Source organism: Bos mutus, chromosome 19, assembly GCF_027580195.1.
Source record: "Bos mutus isolate GX-2022 chromosome 19, NWIPB_WYAK_1.1, whole genome shotgun sequence".
NCBI classification, from domain to species: domain Eukaryota; kingdom Metazoa; phylum Chordata; class Mammalia; order Artiodactyla; family Bovidae; genus Bos; species Bos mutus.
The window spans coordinates 62,635,896-62,656,559 of record NC_091635.1 but is presented as its reverse complement, the minus strand read 5'-3'; the positions used below and the strand labels follow the sequence as shown (position 1 = coordinate 62,656,559).

The window sequence follows — 20,664 nt, the reverse complement described above, 5'->3', positions numbered from 1 at the left end:
GAGAAGACTCTTGAGAGTCCCTTGGACTGCAAGGAGATCCAACCAGTCCATTCTAAAGGAGATCAGCCCTGGGATTTCTTTGGAAGGAATGATGCTAAAGCTGAAACTCCAGTACTTTGACCACCTTATGCGAAGAGTTGACTCATTGGAAAATACCCTGATGCTGGTAGGGATTGGGGGCAGGAGGAGAAGGGGATGACAGAGGATGAGATGGCTGGATGGCATCACTGACTCCATGGGCGTGGGTCTGGGCAAACTCCGGGAGTTGGTGATGGACAGGGATGCCTGGCGGGCTGTGATTCATGGGGTTGCAAAGAGTCGGACACGACTGAGCAACTGATCTGATCTGATCTGATAGGTATCCACACCTATATGTGTACCTATATATTTATATGGGGCTTCCAAGGTGGCTCTAGTGATAAAAAATCTGCCTGCCAATACAGGAGACATAAGAGACACAGGTTCAATACCTGAGTCAGAAAGATTCCCTGGAGAGGGCATGGCAATCCACTCCCGTATTCTTGTCTGAAGAACCCCATGGACAGGGGATATTTATCTATCTCTGTATTTATGTCTAGGTAATGGCAACCCACTCCAGTGTTCTTGCCTGGAGAATCCCAGGGGCTGGGAAGCCTGATGGGCTGCCATCTATGGGGTTGGACAGAGTCAGACACGAGTGATATGATTTAGCAGCATGCCATCTATAACATTATGGTGTTTCAGCTTTAGCACTCCTGAGTTTTTGGCTGATAAGGGGTGTTATGAGATGTTTAGAAACATAACTGACCATTGACCATTATATGCAACTACCACTCACCTTCCAGTTGCAATAACCAATATGTCTTTCAGATGTTGGCAATTGTTATTTGCTTAGTAAAATAACCAGTGAATATTTCAGACTCTGTCTCTATCTTTATTTATGCATATTATTATACATAGGATGTGGGATTTTTAAAAATATCCTATTTTGGAAAGTTAGGATGTATTTTCCTTATACAAGCTTCACATATGAAAAATCTACCAGGTGATAATACATAAAATCTGCTTATTATGCTTGATATCTACACCCAGAATACGTATCCTGATAAACATGCGTGAAACCACAAAATCTAACTGTGCCAAATGAATTCATCCTCATGGGAATCACAGACTGCCCTCAGCTGCAGGCTCCATTGTTTGGGCTCTTCCTCATCATTTACATAATCTCAGTGGTGGGTAACTTGGGCATGGTCATCCTCACTAAGGTGGACTCCAGGCTACAGACACCCATGTATTTCTTTCTCATACACCTGGCTCTTGCTGATCTTGGCTATTCAACAGGTGTAGGACCCAAAATGTTGGCAAATTTTATATTGGGTCAAAATTCAATCTCTTATTATTTATGCCCCACACAGCTGGCTTTCTTAATCATGTTCATTATAAGTGAACTTTTTATTCTGGCAGAAATGTCCTATGACCACTTTGTGGCCATCTGTAAACCCTTGCTTTACATAGTCATCATGCCACAAAGGGTGTGTCGGATATTGGTGGCAATCCCCTACCTCTATAGTGCATCCGTGTCTCTTACTGTCACTGTAAAGATTTTTAACTTATCCTTCTGTGGCTACAATGTCATCAAACATTTCTACAGTGACTGTCTCCCCTTGACATTTTCACTCTGTTCAAACACACAAGAAATTGAACTGATCATTCTGATCTCCTCAGGTGTTAATATGCTTCTCTCCTTCCAATAATTCTTATGTCTCATCTGCTCATCCTTGTAGCCATTCTTAGGATGAACTCTGCAGAAGCTAGTCACAAGTCTTTTTCTACCTGTGGATCCCACCTGACAGTAGTCACAGTGTTATTTGGGACTTTGATATTTATGCATGTGCAATCAGAGTCTAAACAATCCTTTGACACTGATAAAATGGCATCTATATTTTACACCCTTGTTATCTCCATGTTAAATCCCTTGATCTACAGTTTGAGGAACAAAGATGTAAAATATGCACTACAAAAGATGTGGAATAAGCTTTGTAACATTTCCTCTTAAAGCCTACATACAATATGATTCCTATCACTTAGATTCTGGGCTTCAGACATTTTTTATGTGTCTAAATGGAATAGCAAGTACAAATAAGTTCAATGTACTTTTAGAGATTGCTTTTTATGTGCCAGTAACACTTTAATGTGCTGTACTTACACTAGTGCACAAAGAAAGAAAAACATCTGCCTTATTTGAGTAAGAGAAATTAATCATAAATATAATTAAGTAAATGTTATTATACAGGACAATTGATTAGGACACTACAGAGTATTCAAGCAGGTAAGGACATTGGGTATGCTGTGTGTGGGAAAGGAAGAATAGTAGATTGGTGTTGGTGCACTGGACGGCCCAGAGGGATGGTATGGGGAGGGAGGAGGGAGGAGGGTTCGGGATGGGGAACACATGTATACCTGTGGCGGATTCATTTTGATATTTGGCAAAACTAATACAATTATGTAAAGTTTAAAAATAAAGTAAAATTAGAAAAAAAAAAAAGGTGAATTTAAATGATTATTTTCTCAACTAACAGAATAAACTTCCCCATGACTATGTGTATGTTTGAACATGTGCATCTGTGTGTGTGTGTGTGTGTGTGTAAGAATATCTATCTGTTTGAGCCTCCATACACTTCTAAGGCATATGAAAAATTAAACTTCCCTGGAAAAGGACATGGCAGCTCGCTCCAGTATTCTTGCTGGAAAATTCCATGGACAGAGGAGCCTGGTGGGCTACACTCCATGGAGTCACAAAGAATTGGACATGACTGAGCACACAACACAAAAACTAAACTTTTTGTGGTTTCAGGGCAGCTCAGTGTAGCATAATGACTTGACCTCAGCAATTATCTGAACTTTCCCAGATGTTTCCATGCCGCATAGAGGAAGTTAGTGTCCTGTTCTGTTCTTATCAGTGAAGTTACTTTCATATATGAGCCCTAGAAAGCCTATTAACTCAGCACACTTTGTAATTCAGTAATCTACAAAATCAACCCGATATTTTATTTGAATCAGTTCATTCTCTGCACCAGTGAACATTCCAATTAAGATCAATTTCCTTGATTATAGTTAACAATATGTACTGTGTATACCTGAAAGTTAAGACAGCAGCATTTAAATGTTTTCATCACAAAAGAAAAGGTAATATTATGGAGGTATTGTTGGTGGTGTTCAATCACTAAGATCAAGTTTTTGCAACACAATAAATTGCAGCACTCTAGGATTCACTGCCCTCCACTATATCCCATCTTTACTGTTTAGTTTCTAAGTAACACCCAACTATTTGTGATCCCATAGACTGTAGCTAGCCAAGCTACACTGTCCATGGGATTTCCCAAGCAAGAATACTGGAGTGGGTTGCCACTTCCTTTTCCAGGGGATATTGCTAACCCAGGGATCAAACCTGCGTCTCCTGCATTTGGCAGGCAGATTCTTTACACTGAGCCACCAGGGAAGCCCAGAGTTTGCTCAAATTCATGTCAATTGAGGTAGTGATGCTATCTAATCACCTTATCCTCTGCCACTCCCTTCTCCTTCTACTGATGGAGGTATTACCTCATGCTAACTTGTAAGCATGCTGCAGTGTGTAAGTGTATCAAATAACACATTGTACACCACAAACTTACACAATGCTGTAAGCCAATTATATCTCAGTGATGCAGAAAAAATAAATCTCTTGAGGTCTCCCACAGTCACTTTCAATTTTGCATTTATAATTTTTGCAGATTTTTATTCCCAACCACTTCTGTTTGTTTAATGTTGTTGTTCAGTAGGTAAGTCAGTTTCAACTATTTGTGTCCCAATGAACTGCAGCATGCCAGGCTTCCCTGTCCTTTGCCATCTCTCTGAGCTTGATCAGACTCATGTCCATTGAATCAGTAATGTTAACTAACAATCTTATTATCTGCCACCCCCTTTTCCTCTTGCCCTCAATCTTTCCCAGCATCAGGGTCTTTTCCAATGAGATGGCTCTTCCCATTAGAGGGCCATGTAATGGATCTTCAGCTTCAGCATCAGTCCTTCCAATGAATACACAGGGTTGATTTCCTTTAGGATGGACTGATCTGATCTCCTTGCATTCCAAAGAGACTCTCAAGAGTCTTCTCCATTTTATTGGCATATAATTGCTGATAGTCATCTCTTATGATCCTTTGTATTTCTGTGTTGTCTGTTGTGACCTCATTTTCATTTCTAATTTTGTTGATTTTTCTCCCTTTGTTTCTTGATGAGTCTGGTTAATGGTTTGTCAATTTTCTTAATCCTTTCAAATAACCAGCTTTTGGCTTTGTTGATTTTTGCTATGGTTTCCTTTGTTTCTTTTGCATTTATTTCTGCCATAATTTTTAAGATTTCTTTCCTTCTACTAACCATGGGGTTCTTCATTTCTTCCTTTTCTAGTTGCTTTAGGTATAGAGTTAGGTTATTTATTTGAGTTTTTCCTTGTTTCTTGAGGTATACTTGTATTGCTATGAACTTTCCCCTTAGCATTGCTTTTACAGTGTCCCATAGGTTTTGGGTTGTTGTGTTTTCATTTTCATTTTCATTCATTTCTATGCATATTTTGATTTCTTTTTTGATTTCTTCTGTGATTTATTGGTTATTCAGCAGCGTGTTGTTCAGCCTCCATATGTTGAAATTTTTAATATTTTTTCTCCTGTAATTGAGATCTAATTTTACTGCATTGTGGTCAGAAAAGATGCTTGAAATGATTTCAATTTTTTTGACTTTACCAAGGCTAGATTTATGGCCCAGGATGTGATCTATCCTGGAGAAGCTTCCATGTGCGCTTGAGAAAAAGGTGAAATTCATTGTTTTTGGGTGAAATGTCCTATAGATATCAATTAGGTCTAACTGGTCTATTGTATCATTTAAAGTTTGTGTTTCCTTGTTAATTTTCTGTTTAGTTGATTTATCCATAGGTGTGAGTGGGGTATTAAAGTCTCCCACTATTATTGTGTTATTGTTAATTTCCCCTTTCATACTTGTTAGCATTTGTCTTACATATTGCTTTGCTCCTATGTTGGGTGCATATATATTTATAATTGTTATATCTTCTTCTTGGATTGATCCTTTGATCATTATGTAGTGTTCTTCTTTGTCTCTTTTTACAGCCTTTATTTTAAAGTCTATTTTATCTGATATGAGTATTTCTACTCCTGCTTTCTTTTGATCTCTATTTGCATGGAATATCTTTTTCCATCCCTTCACGTTCAGTCTGTATGTGTCCCCTGTTTTGAGGTAGATCTCTTGTAGACAACAAAATAAAAAGATCATATACCATGACCAAGTGTGCTTTATCCCAGGGATGTAAAGATTCTTCAATATCCACAAATCAGTCAATGCAATACACCACATTAACAAATTGAAAAATATAAGCCATATGATTATCTCAATAGGTGCAGAGAAAGCCTTTGATAAAATTCAACATCTATTTATGAAAAAAATTCTCCAGAATGCAGGAATAGAAGGAACATACCTCAACATGCTATGCTATGCTATGCTAAGTCACTTCAATCATGTCTGAATCCGTGTGACCCCATAGATGGCAGCCTACCAGGCTCCCCTGTGGCTGGGATTCTCCAGGCAAGAACACTGGAGTGGGTTGCCATTTCCTTCTCCAAAGCATGAAAGTGAAAAGTGAAAGTGAAGCCGCTCAGTTGTGTCCGACTCCTAGCGACCCCATGGACTGCAGCCTACCAGGCTCCTCCATCCATGGCATTTTCCAGGCAAGAGTACTGGAGTGGGGTGCCATTGCCTTCTCCAACCTCAACATAATAAAAGCTATGCATGAAAAACCTACAGCAAACATTATCCTCAATGGTAAAAAATTGAAAGCATTTCCCCTAAAGTAAGGAACAAGACAAGGGTGCCCACTCTCACCACTACTATTCAACGTAGTTTTGGAAGTTTTGGCCACAGCAATCAGAGCAGAAAAAGAAATAAAAAGAATCCAAATTGGAAAAGAAGAAGTAAAACTCTCACTGTTTTCAGATGACATGATCTTCCACATAGAAAACCCTAAATACTCCATCAGAAAATTACTAGAGTTAATCAATGAATACAGTAAAGTTGCAGGATATAAAGTCAACACACAGAAATCTCTTGCATTCCTATACACTAATAATGAGAAAATAGAAAGAGAGATTAAGGAAACAATTTCATTCACCATTGCAACGAAAAGAATAAAATACTTAGGAATATATCTACCTAAGAAACTAAAGACTATATATATATATATATATATATATATATATATATATATATATATATATAAAACTATAAAACACTGGTGAAAGAAATCAAAGAGGACACTAATAGATGGAGAAATATACCACGTTCATGGATCAGAAGAATCAATATAGTGAAAATGAGTATACTACCCAAAGCAGTCTATAGATTCAATGCAATCCCTATCAAGCTACCAGCGGTATTTTTCACAGAGCTAGAACAAATAATTTCACAATTTGTATGGAAATACAAAATACCTCGAATAGCCAAAGCAATCTTGAGAAAGAAGAATGGAACTGGAAGAATCAACCTGCCTGACTTCAGGCTCTACTACAAAGCCACAGTCATCAAGAGAGTATGGTACTGGCACAAAGACAGAAATATAGATCAATGGAACAAAATAGAAAGCCCAGAGATAAATCCATGTACCTATGGACACCTTATCTTTGACAAAGGAGGCAAGAATATACAATGGAGAAAAGACAATCTCTTTATCAAGTGGTGCTGGGAAAACTGGTCAACCACTTGTAAAAGAATGAAACTAGAAAACTTCCTGACACTATGAACAAAAATGAACTCAAAATGGATAAAAGATATAAACATAACAAAAGAAACTATAAGCAAGATGAAAAGACAGCCTTCAGAACGGGAGAAAATAATAGCAAATGAAGCAACTGACAAACAACTAATCTCAAAAATATACAAGCATCTCCTGCAGCTCAATTCCAGAAAATTAAACGACCCAATCAAAAAATGGGCCAAAGAACTAAATAGACATTTCTCCAAAGAAGACATACAGATAGCTAACAAACACATGCAAAGATGCTCAACATCACTAATTATCAGATAAATGAAAATCAAAACCACAATGAGGTACCATTTCACGCCAGTCAGAATGGCTGCTAACCAAAAGTCTACAAGCAATAAATGCTGGAGAAGGTGTGGAGAAAAGGGAACCCTCTTACACTGTTGGTGGGAACGCAAACAAGTACAGCCACTATGGAGAACAGTGCGGAGATTCCTTAAAAAACTGGAAATAGAACTGCCATACGACCCAGCAATCCCACTGCTGGGCATACACATTGAAGAAACCAGGATTGAAAGACACATGTGCACCCCCAATGTTCATCGCAGCACTGTTTATAATAGCCAGGACATGGAAGCAACCTAGATGTCCATCAGCAGATGAATGGATAAGAAAGCTGTGGTACATATACACAATGGAATATTACTCAGCCATTAAGACTTCAGGCTCTTAAGAAGAATTCATTAAGAAGAATACATTTGAATCAGTTTTAAGGAAGTGGATGAAACTGGAGCTTATTATACAGAATGAAGTAAGCCAGAAAGAAAAACACCAATACAGTATACTAACACATATATATGGAATTTAGAAAGATGGTAATGGCAACCCTATATGCGAGATAGCAAAAGAGACACAGATGTATAGAACAGTCTTTTGGACTTTGTGGGAGAGGGAGGGGAGATGATTTGGGAGAATGGCATTAAAACCTGTATAATATCATATAAGTAACGAATTGCCAGTCCAGGTTCAATGCAGGATACAAGAAGCTTGGGGCTGGTGCACTGGGATGACCCAGAGGGATGTTATGGGGATGGAGGTGGGAGAGGGGTTCAGGATGGGGAACATGTGTACACCCGTGGTGGATGCATGTTGACGTATGGCAAAACCAATACAATATTGTAAAGTAAAATAAATAAATAATAAAAATTAAAAATAGTCTTCTCCAGCACTGCAGGATGAAAGCATCAGTTCTTCACTGCTCAGCCTTCTTTATGGTAGAACTCTCACATCTGTACCTGACTACTGGAAAATCTAAAGCTTTGACTATATGGACCTTTGTTTCATGAGGTTGTTACATTTCCTTACCTCTGTGAAGAACAAGAATATTTCTTGTTTAATATTTGTGCATCTTTACATAAGAGGCCTATTCTATATTGAATTAGGTTTGTGGTCTCTTTCATGGTGTGACTTTCCTCAATATTGGTTCATAAGAGTTTATAATATATTTTATTAAGTTCAATTTGTTCTTATAAAAAGCAAAAGAAGGTAATTCCATGATTTGTTCTATAGTATGTTTCTAGTGAAAGTGTAGTAAGATACGTATCAATTTATATAAATATTATGTCTTGTGAATTCTCCTAACCCTTCTAAATGTCCACTTTTTTTTGTTATATTTAGTATCTTAATACTCATGAAACTTTATTTACATCATAGAGTAAGTTTTTTTTTTTTTACTGTCATGGATTAAATTCTACATGTATTCAATCAAATTTAAGTTAAATAATTTATTGGAATAAGAATAATTATAAGAAGTCTTTCAAATGAGGTAAAATATAAAGAGTTTATATAGCTTATTTTTTAAATTACTAAGAAAAATATGTACTAAGTATAACCATTCCAAATATGAATATATGAACATTTTGGTTTTTGGAAAATATATGTTGGACAAACATACAGTAAAATGATGATTGCTTATTGATAGCTTCTGAGAACATGGAAATGTTTAAATTAATATTTTTGGATATGTACTTTTCTAAATTATCTTCAGTGAGTAAGTGTGACTTTTATAACAGAAAAAAGTAAAATAATCTAATATCTGGATTTGATAAAAATAAACTGTGACTATATGTATCCCAATATAACATTTCTAAAATAAATCTTGCTGTATATTTTATAGCCCCTGAAAAGATAAACCAGAAAGAGAACAAAACATGTAGAGATATATAAAGTTTGCTAATATATTTTATTCATTTTAAATGTTGTTCTTCAGTCACTAAGTCATGTCTGACTCTTGTGACCCCATGAACTGCAGCATGTCTGGCTTCCCTGTCCTTTACTATCTCCTGGAGTTTGTTCAAACTCATGTCCATTGAGTCAGTGATGCCATCCAACTATCGCATACTCTGTAACCTCCTTCTCCTCCTGCCCTTAATCTTTTACACCATTAAGATCTTTTCCGATGAGTTGGTTCCTTGCACCAGGTGGGCAAAGTACTGGAGCTTCAACTTCAACAGCAATCTTTTCAATGAATATTCAGATTTAAATTTCTTTGTCTTTGCTGCTGCTGCTGCTGCGCGTCGCTTCATTCGTGTCCGACTCTGTGCGACCCCATAGATGGCAGCCTACCAGGCTTCCCCGTCCCTGGAATTCTCCAGGCAAGAACACTGCAGTGGGTTGCCATTTCCTTCTCCAATGCATGAAAGTGAAAAGTGAAAGGGAAGTTACTCAGTCGTGTCCGACTCTAGTGACCCCATGGACTGCAGCCTGCCAGGCTCCTTCATGCATGGCATTTTCCAGGCAAGAGTACTAGAGTGGGGTGCCATTGCCTTCTCTGTTGTTTGTCTTTAGTCTTCCCACATATTTTAGTTACTTGCCTACAATTGCTGCTTTTGGTTTGGCCTAGCATATAAACAATTTTGTGCTCAGTTGTTTCTGACTCTTTGTGAACCCATATGGATTAGCCCACCAGGATCTTCTGTTCAAGGAATTTTCCAGGAGAGAATACTGCAGTTAGTTATCATTTCTTACTCCGTGGGATCTTTCTCACCCAGGAACCAAACCCAATTATCTTCTGTCTTCTGCATTGGCAGGCAGATTCTGTACCACTACATCACCTGAGAAGCCCATATAAGAGCAATTAAGCCTACCCATTTCTTGGATCTTAATTAGTTTGGTGATAACTCCCATCTACATATACAATTTACTAAATAAAACAAATTTGGTTTGGTCTTGTTAAACTTATGTCAATCTAATAATTAAGTCAGAAAAGAGCCACTAAGTGTGTAAAGAAGACATTTTTCTTTACCTTTAGCTATTTCACCGGTAATGCTGAAGAAACTGAAGTTGAATGATTCTATGAAGATCTGCAAAACTTTCTAGAACTAACATCCAATAAATATGTTCTTTTCATTATAGGGGACTGGAATGCAAAAGTAGGAAGTCAAGAAACACCTGGAGTAACAGGCAAATTTGTCCTTGGAGTACAGAATGAAGCAGAGCAAAGGCTAATAGAGTTTTGGCAAGAGAACACACTGGTCATAGCAAACACCCTCTTCCAACAAGACAAGACAAGACAAGACCTTAAACATGGACATCACCAGATGGTCAATGCCAAAATCAGATTGATTATATTCTTTGTAGCCAAAGATGGAGAAACTCTATACAGTCAGCAAAAACAAGAGCAGGAACTGACTGTGGCTCAGATCATGAATTTCTTATTTCCAAAATCAGACTTAAACTGAAGAAAGTAGGGAAAACCACTATACCATTCAGGTACGACCTAAATCAAATTCCTTACATTATACAGTAGAAGTGGGAAATAGATTCAGGGAACTAGATTTGATGGACAGTGTGTCTGAAAAACTATGGATGGAAGTTCCTGACATTGTACAAAAGACAGGGAGCAAGACGTTCTGCAAGAAAAAAGAAATGCAAAAAAGCAAAATGGCTATCTGAGGAGGCCTTACAATTAGCTATGAAAAGAAGAGAAGTGAAAAGCAAAGGAGAAAAGGGAAGAAATACCCATTTGAATGCAGAGTTGCAAAGAATAGCAAGGAGAGATAAGAAAGCTTTCCTCAGGGATCAGTGCAAAGAAATAGATGAAAACAATAGAATGGGAAAGACTAGACATCTCTTCAAGAAAATTAGAGATACCTAGGGAACATTTCTTGAGAAGGCAATGGCACCCTACTCCAGTACTCTTGCCTGGAAAATCCCATGGACGGAGGACCCTGGTGGGCTGCAGTCCATGGGCTCGCTACCAGTCGGGCATGACTGAGCAACTTCACTTTCACTTTTCATTTTCCTGCATTAGAGAAGGAAATGGCAACCCACTCCAGTGTTAGTTATTGCCTGGAGAATCCCAGAGACAGGGGAGCCTGGTGGGCTTCCGTTTATGGGGTCTCACAGAGTCGGACACAACTGAAGTGACTTAGCAGCAGCAGCAGCAGGGAACATTTCATGCAAAGATGGGCTCAGTAAAGGACAGAAATGATATGGACCTAAGAGAAACAGAAGATATTAAAGTGAGGTGGCAAGAATACACAGAAGAACTATACAAGATAGATCTTCATGATGCAGATAATCACGATGGTGTGACCACTGACCTAGAGCCAGACATCCTGGAATATGACGTCAAGTGGGCCTTGCAAAGCATCACTGTGAACAAATCTAGTGGAGGTGATAGAATTCCAGTTGAGCTATTTCAAATCCTAAAAGATGATGCTTTGAAAGTGCTACACTCAATATGCCAGGAAATTTGGAAAACACAGCAGTGGCCACAGCACTGGAAAAGGTCAGTTTTCATTTGAATCCCCAAGAAAGGCAATGCCTAAGAATGTTCAAACTACCACACAACTGCACTCATCTCACATGATAGCAAAGTAATGCTCAAAATTCTCCAAGCCAGACTTCAACAGCACTTGAACCACGAACTTCCACATGTTCAAGGTGGTTTAAGAAAGGCAGAAGAACCTGAGATCAAAGTGCCAACATCCATTTGACTATTGAAAAAGCAAGAAAGTTTCAGAAAATCATCTATTTCTGCTTTATTGACTAGGCCAAAGCCTTTGACTCTGTGAATCAAAATAAACTGTGGAAAATTCCGAAAGAGATGGAAATACTAGACCCCTTGACTTGCCTCTTCAGAAATCTATATACAGGTAGGAAGCAGCAGAACTGGACATGGAACAACAGACTGGTTCCAAAACAGGAAAGGAGTAAGTCAAGGCTGTATATTGTCATCCAGTTTATTTAACTTACAGGCAGAGTACATCATTAACAAGCCTGGGCTGGATGAAGTACAAGCTGGATCAAGATTGCCAGGAGAAACATCAAGGACATCATATATGCAGATGGCTCCAGGCTTATGGCAGAAAGCGAAGAAAAACTAAGCAGCCTCTTGATGAAAGTGAAAGGGGAGAATGAAAAATCTGGCTTAAAGCTCAACATTCAGAAAACTAAGATCATGGCTTCTGGTCATATCATTTAATGGTAAATAGATGGGGAACCATTGGAAATAGTGGCTGACTTTATTTATTTATTTATTTTGGGGGGGGGGGTGCTCCAAAATCACTGCAGATGGTGATTGCAGCCATGAAAGTAAAAGACACTTACTCCTTGGAAGAAAAGTTATGACCACCATAGACAGCATATTAAAAAGCAGAGACATTACTTTTCTTACAAAAGTTTATGTAGTCAAATTTATGGTTTTTTCAGTGGTCATGTATGGATGTGAGAGTTGGACTATAAAGAAAGCTGAGCACTGAAGAATTGATGCTTTTGAAATGTGGTGTTGGAGAAGACTCTTGAGAGTCCCTTGGACTGCAAGAAGATCCAACCAGTCCATCCTCAAGGAAATCAGTCCTGAATGTTCATTGGAAGAACTGATGTTGAAGCTAAAACACCAATAGTTTGGCCACCTGATGCAACAAACTGACTCCTTTGAAAAGACCCTGATGCTAGGAAAGATTGAAGGCAGGAGGAGAAGGGGACGACAGATGATGAGATGGCTGGATGGCATCACCGACTCAGTGGAGTTTGAGTAAACTCCAGGAATTGGTGATTGACAGGGAGGCCTGGCTTGCTGCAGCCCATGGGGTTGCAAATAGTTGGATATGACTGTGCAACTTAACTGAACTGAATTGAGCTATTTATGTATTCATTTGTTTTTTCGTGGTGGCCAAAGCCAAGAATCAGCAGAAATGCCCATCCATTTCCTGTCAAAAGAACGTAGAGGAGTAAAGAAAATTTTCATCACCCAAAATTCAATCACTTCTAAGTGAAAATTCATGGTAGCTCTGATTATCATAGTAGAAAATGGAAAGAACTCACAAGTTTGTCAGTAAGTGAATATTTAAACGAATTATCCTCAATATCAAGAATATTATTCAATAACATAGGAAACAGATCATCTATACACCCAAAAGTACAAAAAATTCTCAAGGTATTTATCTTGAGAGAAAATTCGAATCCCTATTCTCTATATGACAAAGTGAAGAGATCAAAAAGATTAGTGATACCAAGGGTTGGGAATGGTGGCAGAGGAGGAAAGAGGTATGGTTGTAAAATGCAGGCACAGGGAGCATGTGATGAAACAGAGATATTTAAATGGGATAACACAGACTGGGATAACTAAAATGATAGATTATGCAGTAAAGAATAATAAAAAAGCAAAGAGGAATTTGTAAACAGCCATGTGATAGAAACTCATGATGAAATAGAAGTAACAGTAAGTAACTAATTTCTGTCCCTGAGAGATAAGTAAAAACAAATCAAGGAGGCAACACCTCATATCAGCATAATGCATTATTTTTATTTCCTAAATATAGTAAATACTGTAATAGAGCAATGTTGAAAATTTCTCCACAGTCACAAATTTGAGGAGAACCTGTGGAAATACTGATTCTTGGTTGTACATGCCCTATAGATGCAAGATTTAATCAAGGATATATATGCAAAGAAAGAAGGAGGGTGGGAGGAAGGAAGTCAGGAAGTAAGAAAAGAAAGAAAAATGTACCAGGCAATTAAAAGACAATTTCTAGGTATGTTGTTTTGCTCTCAATATTTTAGGGATAATCAACAAATTTCTTGGCATCTCCTCAGGGAGAGTCTCAAAAAGTGAAAGAAATCCATAAATTCTTCTCACTTAGCCATGTCAGAAATACAGGTGAGAGTCATGAGAGATGTTTCATTACAGGTAAAATGACAGGATATTGCATGTGATGCCTCATTTTCAATAGCAACAATGTTTCAGTGTCATATTCAAAGTTCCAGTTCAATTCAATGGCAAAGCCCAAGTAAAATGAGACCATTTCTGATACCGTTTTGTTTGTTTTCCACTACTCCATAATTCCCGAGCAGGAATAGGACCTCTCTTCTTGTCTCTTCATATTAATTTGTTGAGTGTTATTCCATAAGATGACAGACAAAATGCTGAGAAGCATCTTTGAAACATCACCTTGATATTTGTTTTATGTAAACAATGATATCTCTAATAGAGGGCAAAGTAGAGAGCAAATGACACATAACAAAAGAGATGTGAATTTTGGAAATTGAGAAAATTCAGAAGCTGGGAGTATTGTCTTTCTTTTTTAACTCTTTCTGAATTCTAAGTTTTTTAGTGCTCCACATGCTTTTTTGTGACCTGCCCTTAACATAATTTAATATTTAATGATTATTTAAATAAATGTAAAAGTATAATTCTTTCCAGATCCCTTATTGAGGCAAAATGAAATTCCCATCTCACACCGAGATGTAGAAAACATTATTTTCATATTAAGAGACTTCTAAGTAGCCAGTTTTATGGTAACGGTACAATGATCAACATGTTATTCATTTCAAGTGAGCTCTGACAGAATATATATAATTATCTAATGGGGTACAGCTCTACAAAAATAACAATTGGTATTCAACAAAGATGTTAAACTCTGAGAGAACTATTTGGTTTTCACAAAATGCTAAAGCATGAGATAAAAGTAAAAACACTTCAATCTTTTATTATATTTATAGGAAAATTGAAATTTGCCAAGTTTATATTTTCTCACTCTTTCATATTTACAAAACAAAGCAAGGAAACAAAAACAAGTTTCATACTACTTATTAAATATATTGAAGATATTTCTCTAAAATTATTCTCTAGTGATGCAAATTTCAATATTTCTGATATAAGAAAAGTGTATTCATTAAGGCAAGACTGTTGATTAAATTCAGTTCAGTCGCTCAGTTATGTTCGACTCTTCGTGACCCCATGAATCGCAGCACACCAGGCCTCCCTGCCCATCACCAACTCCCAGAGTTCACAAAGACTCACATCCATCGAGTCAGTGATGCCATCCAGCCATCTCATCCTCCGTTGTCCCCTTCTCCTCCTGCCCCCAATCCCTCCCAGCATCAGAGTCTTTTCCAATGAGTCAACTCTTCACATGAGGTGGCCAAAGTACTGGAGTTTCAGCTTCAGCATCATTCCCTCCAAAGAAATCCCAGGGCTGATGTCCTTCAGAATGGACTGGTTGGATCTCCTTGCAGTCCAAGGGACTCTCAAGAGTCTTCTCCAACACCACAGTTCAAAAGCATCAATTCTTTGGTGCTCAGCCTTCTTCACAGTCCAACTCTCACATCCATACATGACCACAGGAAAAACCATAGCCTTGACTAGACAGATTTTTGTTGGCAAAGTACTGTCTCTGCTTTTGAATATGCTATCTAGGTTAGTCATAACTTTCCTTCCAAGGAGTAAGGGTCTTTTAATTTCATGGCCGCAGTCACCATCTGCAGTGATTTTGGAGCCCCCCAAAATAAAGTCTGACACTGTTTCCACTGTTTCCCCATCTATTTCCCATGAAGTGATGGGACCAGATGCCATGATTTTCATTTTCTGAATGTTGAGCTTTAAGCCAACTTTTTCACTCTCCACATTCACTTTCATCAGGCTTAAATATGCATTTATCCTGTGATCCAGTAATTTCACCCTTAGATCTAACCACAAGAAATTAACTCATCTGCCCACAAACATACTTAAATGGAAATGTTTATACTAGGCTTTTTCTAAAAACCCAAAACACTAATATTCATCAGTGACTAATGAATGGTGGCACATGCTTGTATTGGAATATCAGTTCAATTCAGTCACTCAGTCATGTCTGACTCTGTGACCCTGTGAACCTCCCTGCCCATCACTAATTCCTGGTGTTCACTCAAACTCATGTCCATTGAGTCAGTGATGCCATCCAACCATCTCATCCTCTGTCATTCCCTTCTCCTTCTGCCCCCAATCCCTCCCAGTATCAGAGTCTTTTCCAATGAGTCAGCTCTTTGCATCAGGTGGCCAAAGTACTGGAGTTTCAGCTTCAGCATCATTCCTTCCAAAGAACACCCAGGTCTGGACATGGAACAACAGACTGGTTCCAAATAGGAAAAGGAGTACGTCAAGGCTGTATATTGTCAACCTGCTTATTTAACTTATATGCAGAGTACATCATGAGAAACCCTGGGCTGGAAGAAGCACAAGCTGCAATCAAGATTACTGGGTGAAATATCAATAACCTCAGATATGCAGATGACATCACCCTTATGGCAGAAAGTGAAGAGGAACTAAAAAGCCTCTTGATGAAAGAGAAAGTGGAGACTTAAAAAGTTGACTTAAAGCTTAACATTCAGAAAATGAAGATCATGGCATCTGGTCCCATCACTTCATGGGAAATAGATGGGGAAACAGTGTCAGACTTTATCTTTTTGGGCTCCAAAAGCACAGAAGATGGTGACTCCAGCCATGAAATTAAAAGATGCTTACTCCTTGGAAAGAAAGCTATGACCAACCTAGATAGCATATTCAAAAGCAGAGACATTACTTCGTCAACAAAGGTCCATCTAGCCAAGGCTATGGTTTTTCCAGTGGTCATGTATGGATGCAAGATTTGGACTGTGAAGAAAGCTGAGCGCCAGAGAATTGATGCTTTTGAACTGTGATGTTGGATAAGACTCTTGAGGGTCCCTTGGACTGCAAAGAAATCCAACCAGTCAAATATTATACTTAATCAAATGACATCATGGGAAAACTAACCTATTTCTTTCCAGAAAAGCTAACTGAACTAAATGGACCAACAGAATCGATCATCACTGACTGAATTCATTCTAATTGGAGTCACAAAGCAGACTGAGCTTCAGGCTCCCCTTTTTGGGATCTTCCTTATCATCTACACAGTCAAAGTGGTGGTAAATCTGGACATGATCATCTTAACTCAAGTGAATTCCTGGCTACACACAACTATGTACTTTTTTGTCAAACACCTGGCTTTCACTGATTTTGGTAATTCTACTGTTATTTGTCCCAAGATGCTGGTGAATTTTGTTGTGGGTCAAAATACTATTTCCTATTATGTATGTGCCACACAGTTGGATTTCTTCCTTATGTTCATTATCAGTGAATTTTTTATCTTGTCAGCCATGGCCTATGACTGCTACTTGGCTATCTGTAACCCTCTGCTGTACAATGTTATCATGTCCCAGAGACTTTGTCATATGCTGTCATACCTCTACAGTATCTTTCAGGCATTCATGTTTACTGTTAATATTTTTACGTTGACTTTTCGTGACTCTAATGTCATCAGTCATTTCCACTGAGATAATGTTCCCTTGTTACTTATGCTCTGCTAAGATACCCAAGAAATAGATTTGTTTGTCCTACTGTTTTCAGCGTTTAATTTGATCTCTTCCCTCCTGGTTGTCCTAGTGTCCTACATACTGATCCTGACAACGGTATTTCAAATGTGTTCTGCAGAGAGCAGGAAGAAAGCTTTAGCCACATGTGGTTCTCATCTGATGTTGGTGGCTGGTTCTATGGGTCTCTACTATTTATGTACATGCAGCCCAACTCCATTCACTCCTTTGATACAGATAAAATGGTCTCTGTGTTTTATGCTTTAGTGATTCCCATGCTTAACACCTTGATCTACAGCTTAAGGAACAAAGAAGTAAAAAATGCCTTCCAAAGGGCCTTAAAAATCAGTGCAAACTTTGTATCTACTATCCAATAATGCAATAAGAAATACAATTTTAATAAATGATTAAGGCATATGTCACTTGATGATGTTTCTAAAAAATATATATAATTCTTCTTGGCTCCAGAGCAAATGCTCATTAAAATACACAGAGAAGTAAATTGTTTCTCTTGTATTCAGTACAGTTAATTTTCATACTTTAAATCTCAATGAAATCTCACTTCCTTCCCCACATTCCTTGCTGTTGATACAGTGTTTCCTTTAATGATTCCACAGAACCCTGAATCTATCCCAAAGGAAGCTCTTATTAAACTCTACTTAGTAAACTATGTGTTTGTTTCTGCCAAGATTTTTGTTTGTTTTCTAGGAAGGCATCATTTCAATCATTTTGTATTGTATATCCTGAATATAAACAACTGTGTGTAGATAGAGTGAGTCTCTTACATATGCAGACATTTGGATCAAAAAAAAAAAAATCATTCTACTCATCTCAACCTTTGGGGAATTTAATCCATTTTCATTTAAAGTAATTATATTCCTTGAGTTTGTGACTGAAACTAATTTGGACATGCCTACAGTGAAAGGGCAGAAGTCTGTTAAAATAATGATCATGGGATTGTGAGCTAAACAATCCCAGAGATCACACAGAACAAGAAGACATCAGTGTTCCAGAAAGTCAGAGAGTAGAATCCTTGTTCTACACCTGGGCATCCAGTAGGGATCTCAGAGGTATAATAAAAGCTACTTTAGACTCACATAGTTTGAAAACAAGTCACAGAAGAAGCTAGTTGATTCTTGTTTAAAACATTTAACATTCTTTTAGGAAGACAACAGAAAATTGCAGCACTCATTATTCTGTATTTCTTCACAGTATTTAGCATATAGTCACAAATACTAGACAAATGCAAAAGCAGGAACATGTGACCCCCCCCCCCACCCAGGAGATAATTAAAACAGATCCTGAAATGTCAGTGAATATATAATTAACAGGCAATGACTTTAAAACATATTATAAATATGTTCCATATACTGAATCATTTAATAAAAACACTAAACTGAGGAACAAAATATTTATTGAATGAGCATAACAGCATAGTGTACTGAAAAAGAAATGATAGCTACAGCTAAACGCATCACAATAATGGTACTCATAAAGCCAAAATACTGAATAAACACCATGAAAATAGTTTCATTGATCTGTAGAACAATAGAAACCTAAATGCTGTATATTCAAATAGGAAAACAGAAAAAAGAAAATACATATGACTGAAAAACCAATGAGAGATATATTGGCCAGAATTTTTCCAAACTTTAAAAAAGATAATCCTAAGATATACAGAGCTAAAATAATTCTAAGCAAGATAAACAGAAAGGAAATTACACCAAGGCATGTCATATTAGGTTTCTGAAAATAAAAGCATTAATAACATAGAAATGAACAATATAGATGAAGATGAAAGATACATAAGAGTTATCACTGATCTTTTTACAGAAACAACATACCATAAAACATTGTTTTGTGTCAACCTATAATTATATATCCATCAAAAACATTCTTGGTTAATGAATGCTATGTTATCAAACATTGCATAATCTTTTTCTACAAAGTCATTTTTTCATTTACTCATACACTGTGTGTGTGTAACATACCTAATACATGCATTAAATTGTGTAACTGAGATACTGACAGAAATATATTTATTTTCCCCAATGTTTAGTGATATAAAAATAAATATATATATATATATATATATATATATATATATATATATATCACTACAAATATATAAAGATATAAATAAACTAATTTTATAGTTTATTCAATTAGACCAGGGCATGAAATATTTTGAGTTTTCCTAATGGGACATTTGGAGAATAATTAACAGATATTCAAGGCACTCTCCCTAAGGTAATTATGTTCACTGTGTTTTTTTTTTTTTTTTTTAATCTTTGAATCAGTTCAAAGTTTAAAAAAAAATGAGTCTCAAAGGGATAGAAAAATACTTAAAAACATTCTGCAATAGACAAGGAGGACTGAAACAGTAGAAAGTCAATGCAAATTCTCCAGTAAGGTAAGTAGAAAACACTGGTCTGCAAATTTCTCAGGGCATACAGCTTAAACCCAATCATCACCAAAGATCTTGAAGGCATTATGCTCTGCAAAACTGTCTCTTTCCTTTAAGTATACTTTTCCAATCAACAAGATTAATGTATGGGACAGACATTTTGTATGGACTCTGAAGCAATGCATTTAGACTATCTTAATTTTCCAAATGAACTTGAAGCTGTGCCACCTATTTTAAGAAGGATATTTTTCTATCCTTGCTTACTGGGTGCCTCCCTTTCTCCATTTTTCATTGCCTATGTACTCAAGATGACAATGGTAGAACAGAAAAATGCCATGTTTATGAGAATATATTCTGAAGAAAGTTACTTTTATTTGCATTCTAATTCTGCCAGTTATTGTCTGGGTGATCTTGACTAAGTTATTTTATTCTTGACATGTAAATGGATTATGCTAATATAGTTGACCCTTGAGCAACATGTTTTGGACTATATGGGTCCACTTATATGTGTGTATATATATATATATATATTTTTTTTTTCTTCCCCTCAGCACTTACACCACTGTGTTTACCAGTGATGGTTGGCCAAATCTACAGATAGAGTATCCCCAGTGGATAAGGAAGGTGGACTATGGGACTTCAGCATCTGTAGATTTTGTTATCCTCAGTGGATTCTCCAACAAATTCCCCACAAGTACCAGGGGCAACTGTTGTTTACTTTCTAAAGTTATTGTGTGGATCGTGTGAATTAATACATGGAAAGTTCCTGGTAAACTATCAGTTCCCTATCAGTGCTTGGTATTCATTTACATTCTTCTTTCCAGTG

At 37.2% G+C, this 20,664-nt stretch overlaps 1 protein-coding gene and 1 pseudogene across 1 annotated transcript; both read left to right on the top strand.

The window, feature by feature from the left end:
* Window positions 1-1,091: 1,091 nt before the first annotated feature.
* Window positions 1,092-2,035, top strand: LOC102281005 (olfactory receptor 8K3; the record flags this gene model as incomplete). The annotated part of the gene is given in 2 exon segments (XM_005886943.3): window positions 1,092-1,722; window positions 1,725-2,035. Coding segments are annotated over 2 exon segments (942 nt in total), but the record flags the coding sequence as incomplete, so codon positions are not given.
* Window positions 2,036-16,867: 14,832 nt separating this feature from the next.
* Window positions 16,868-17,808, top strand: LOC102281293 (olfactory receptor 8K5-like; annotated as a pseudogene).
* The last annotated feature ends 2,856 nt before the right edge of the window (window positions 17,809-20,664 follow it).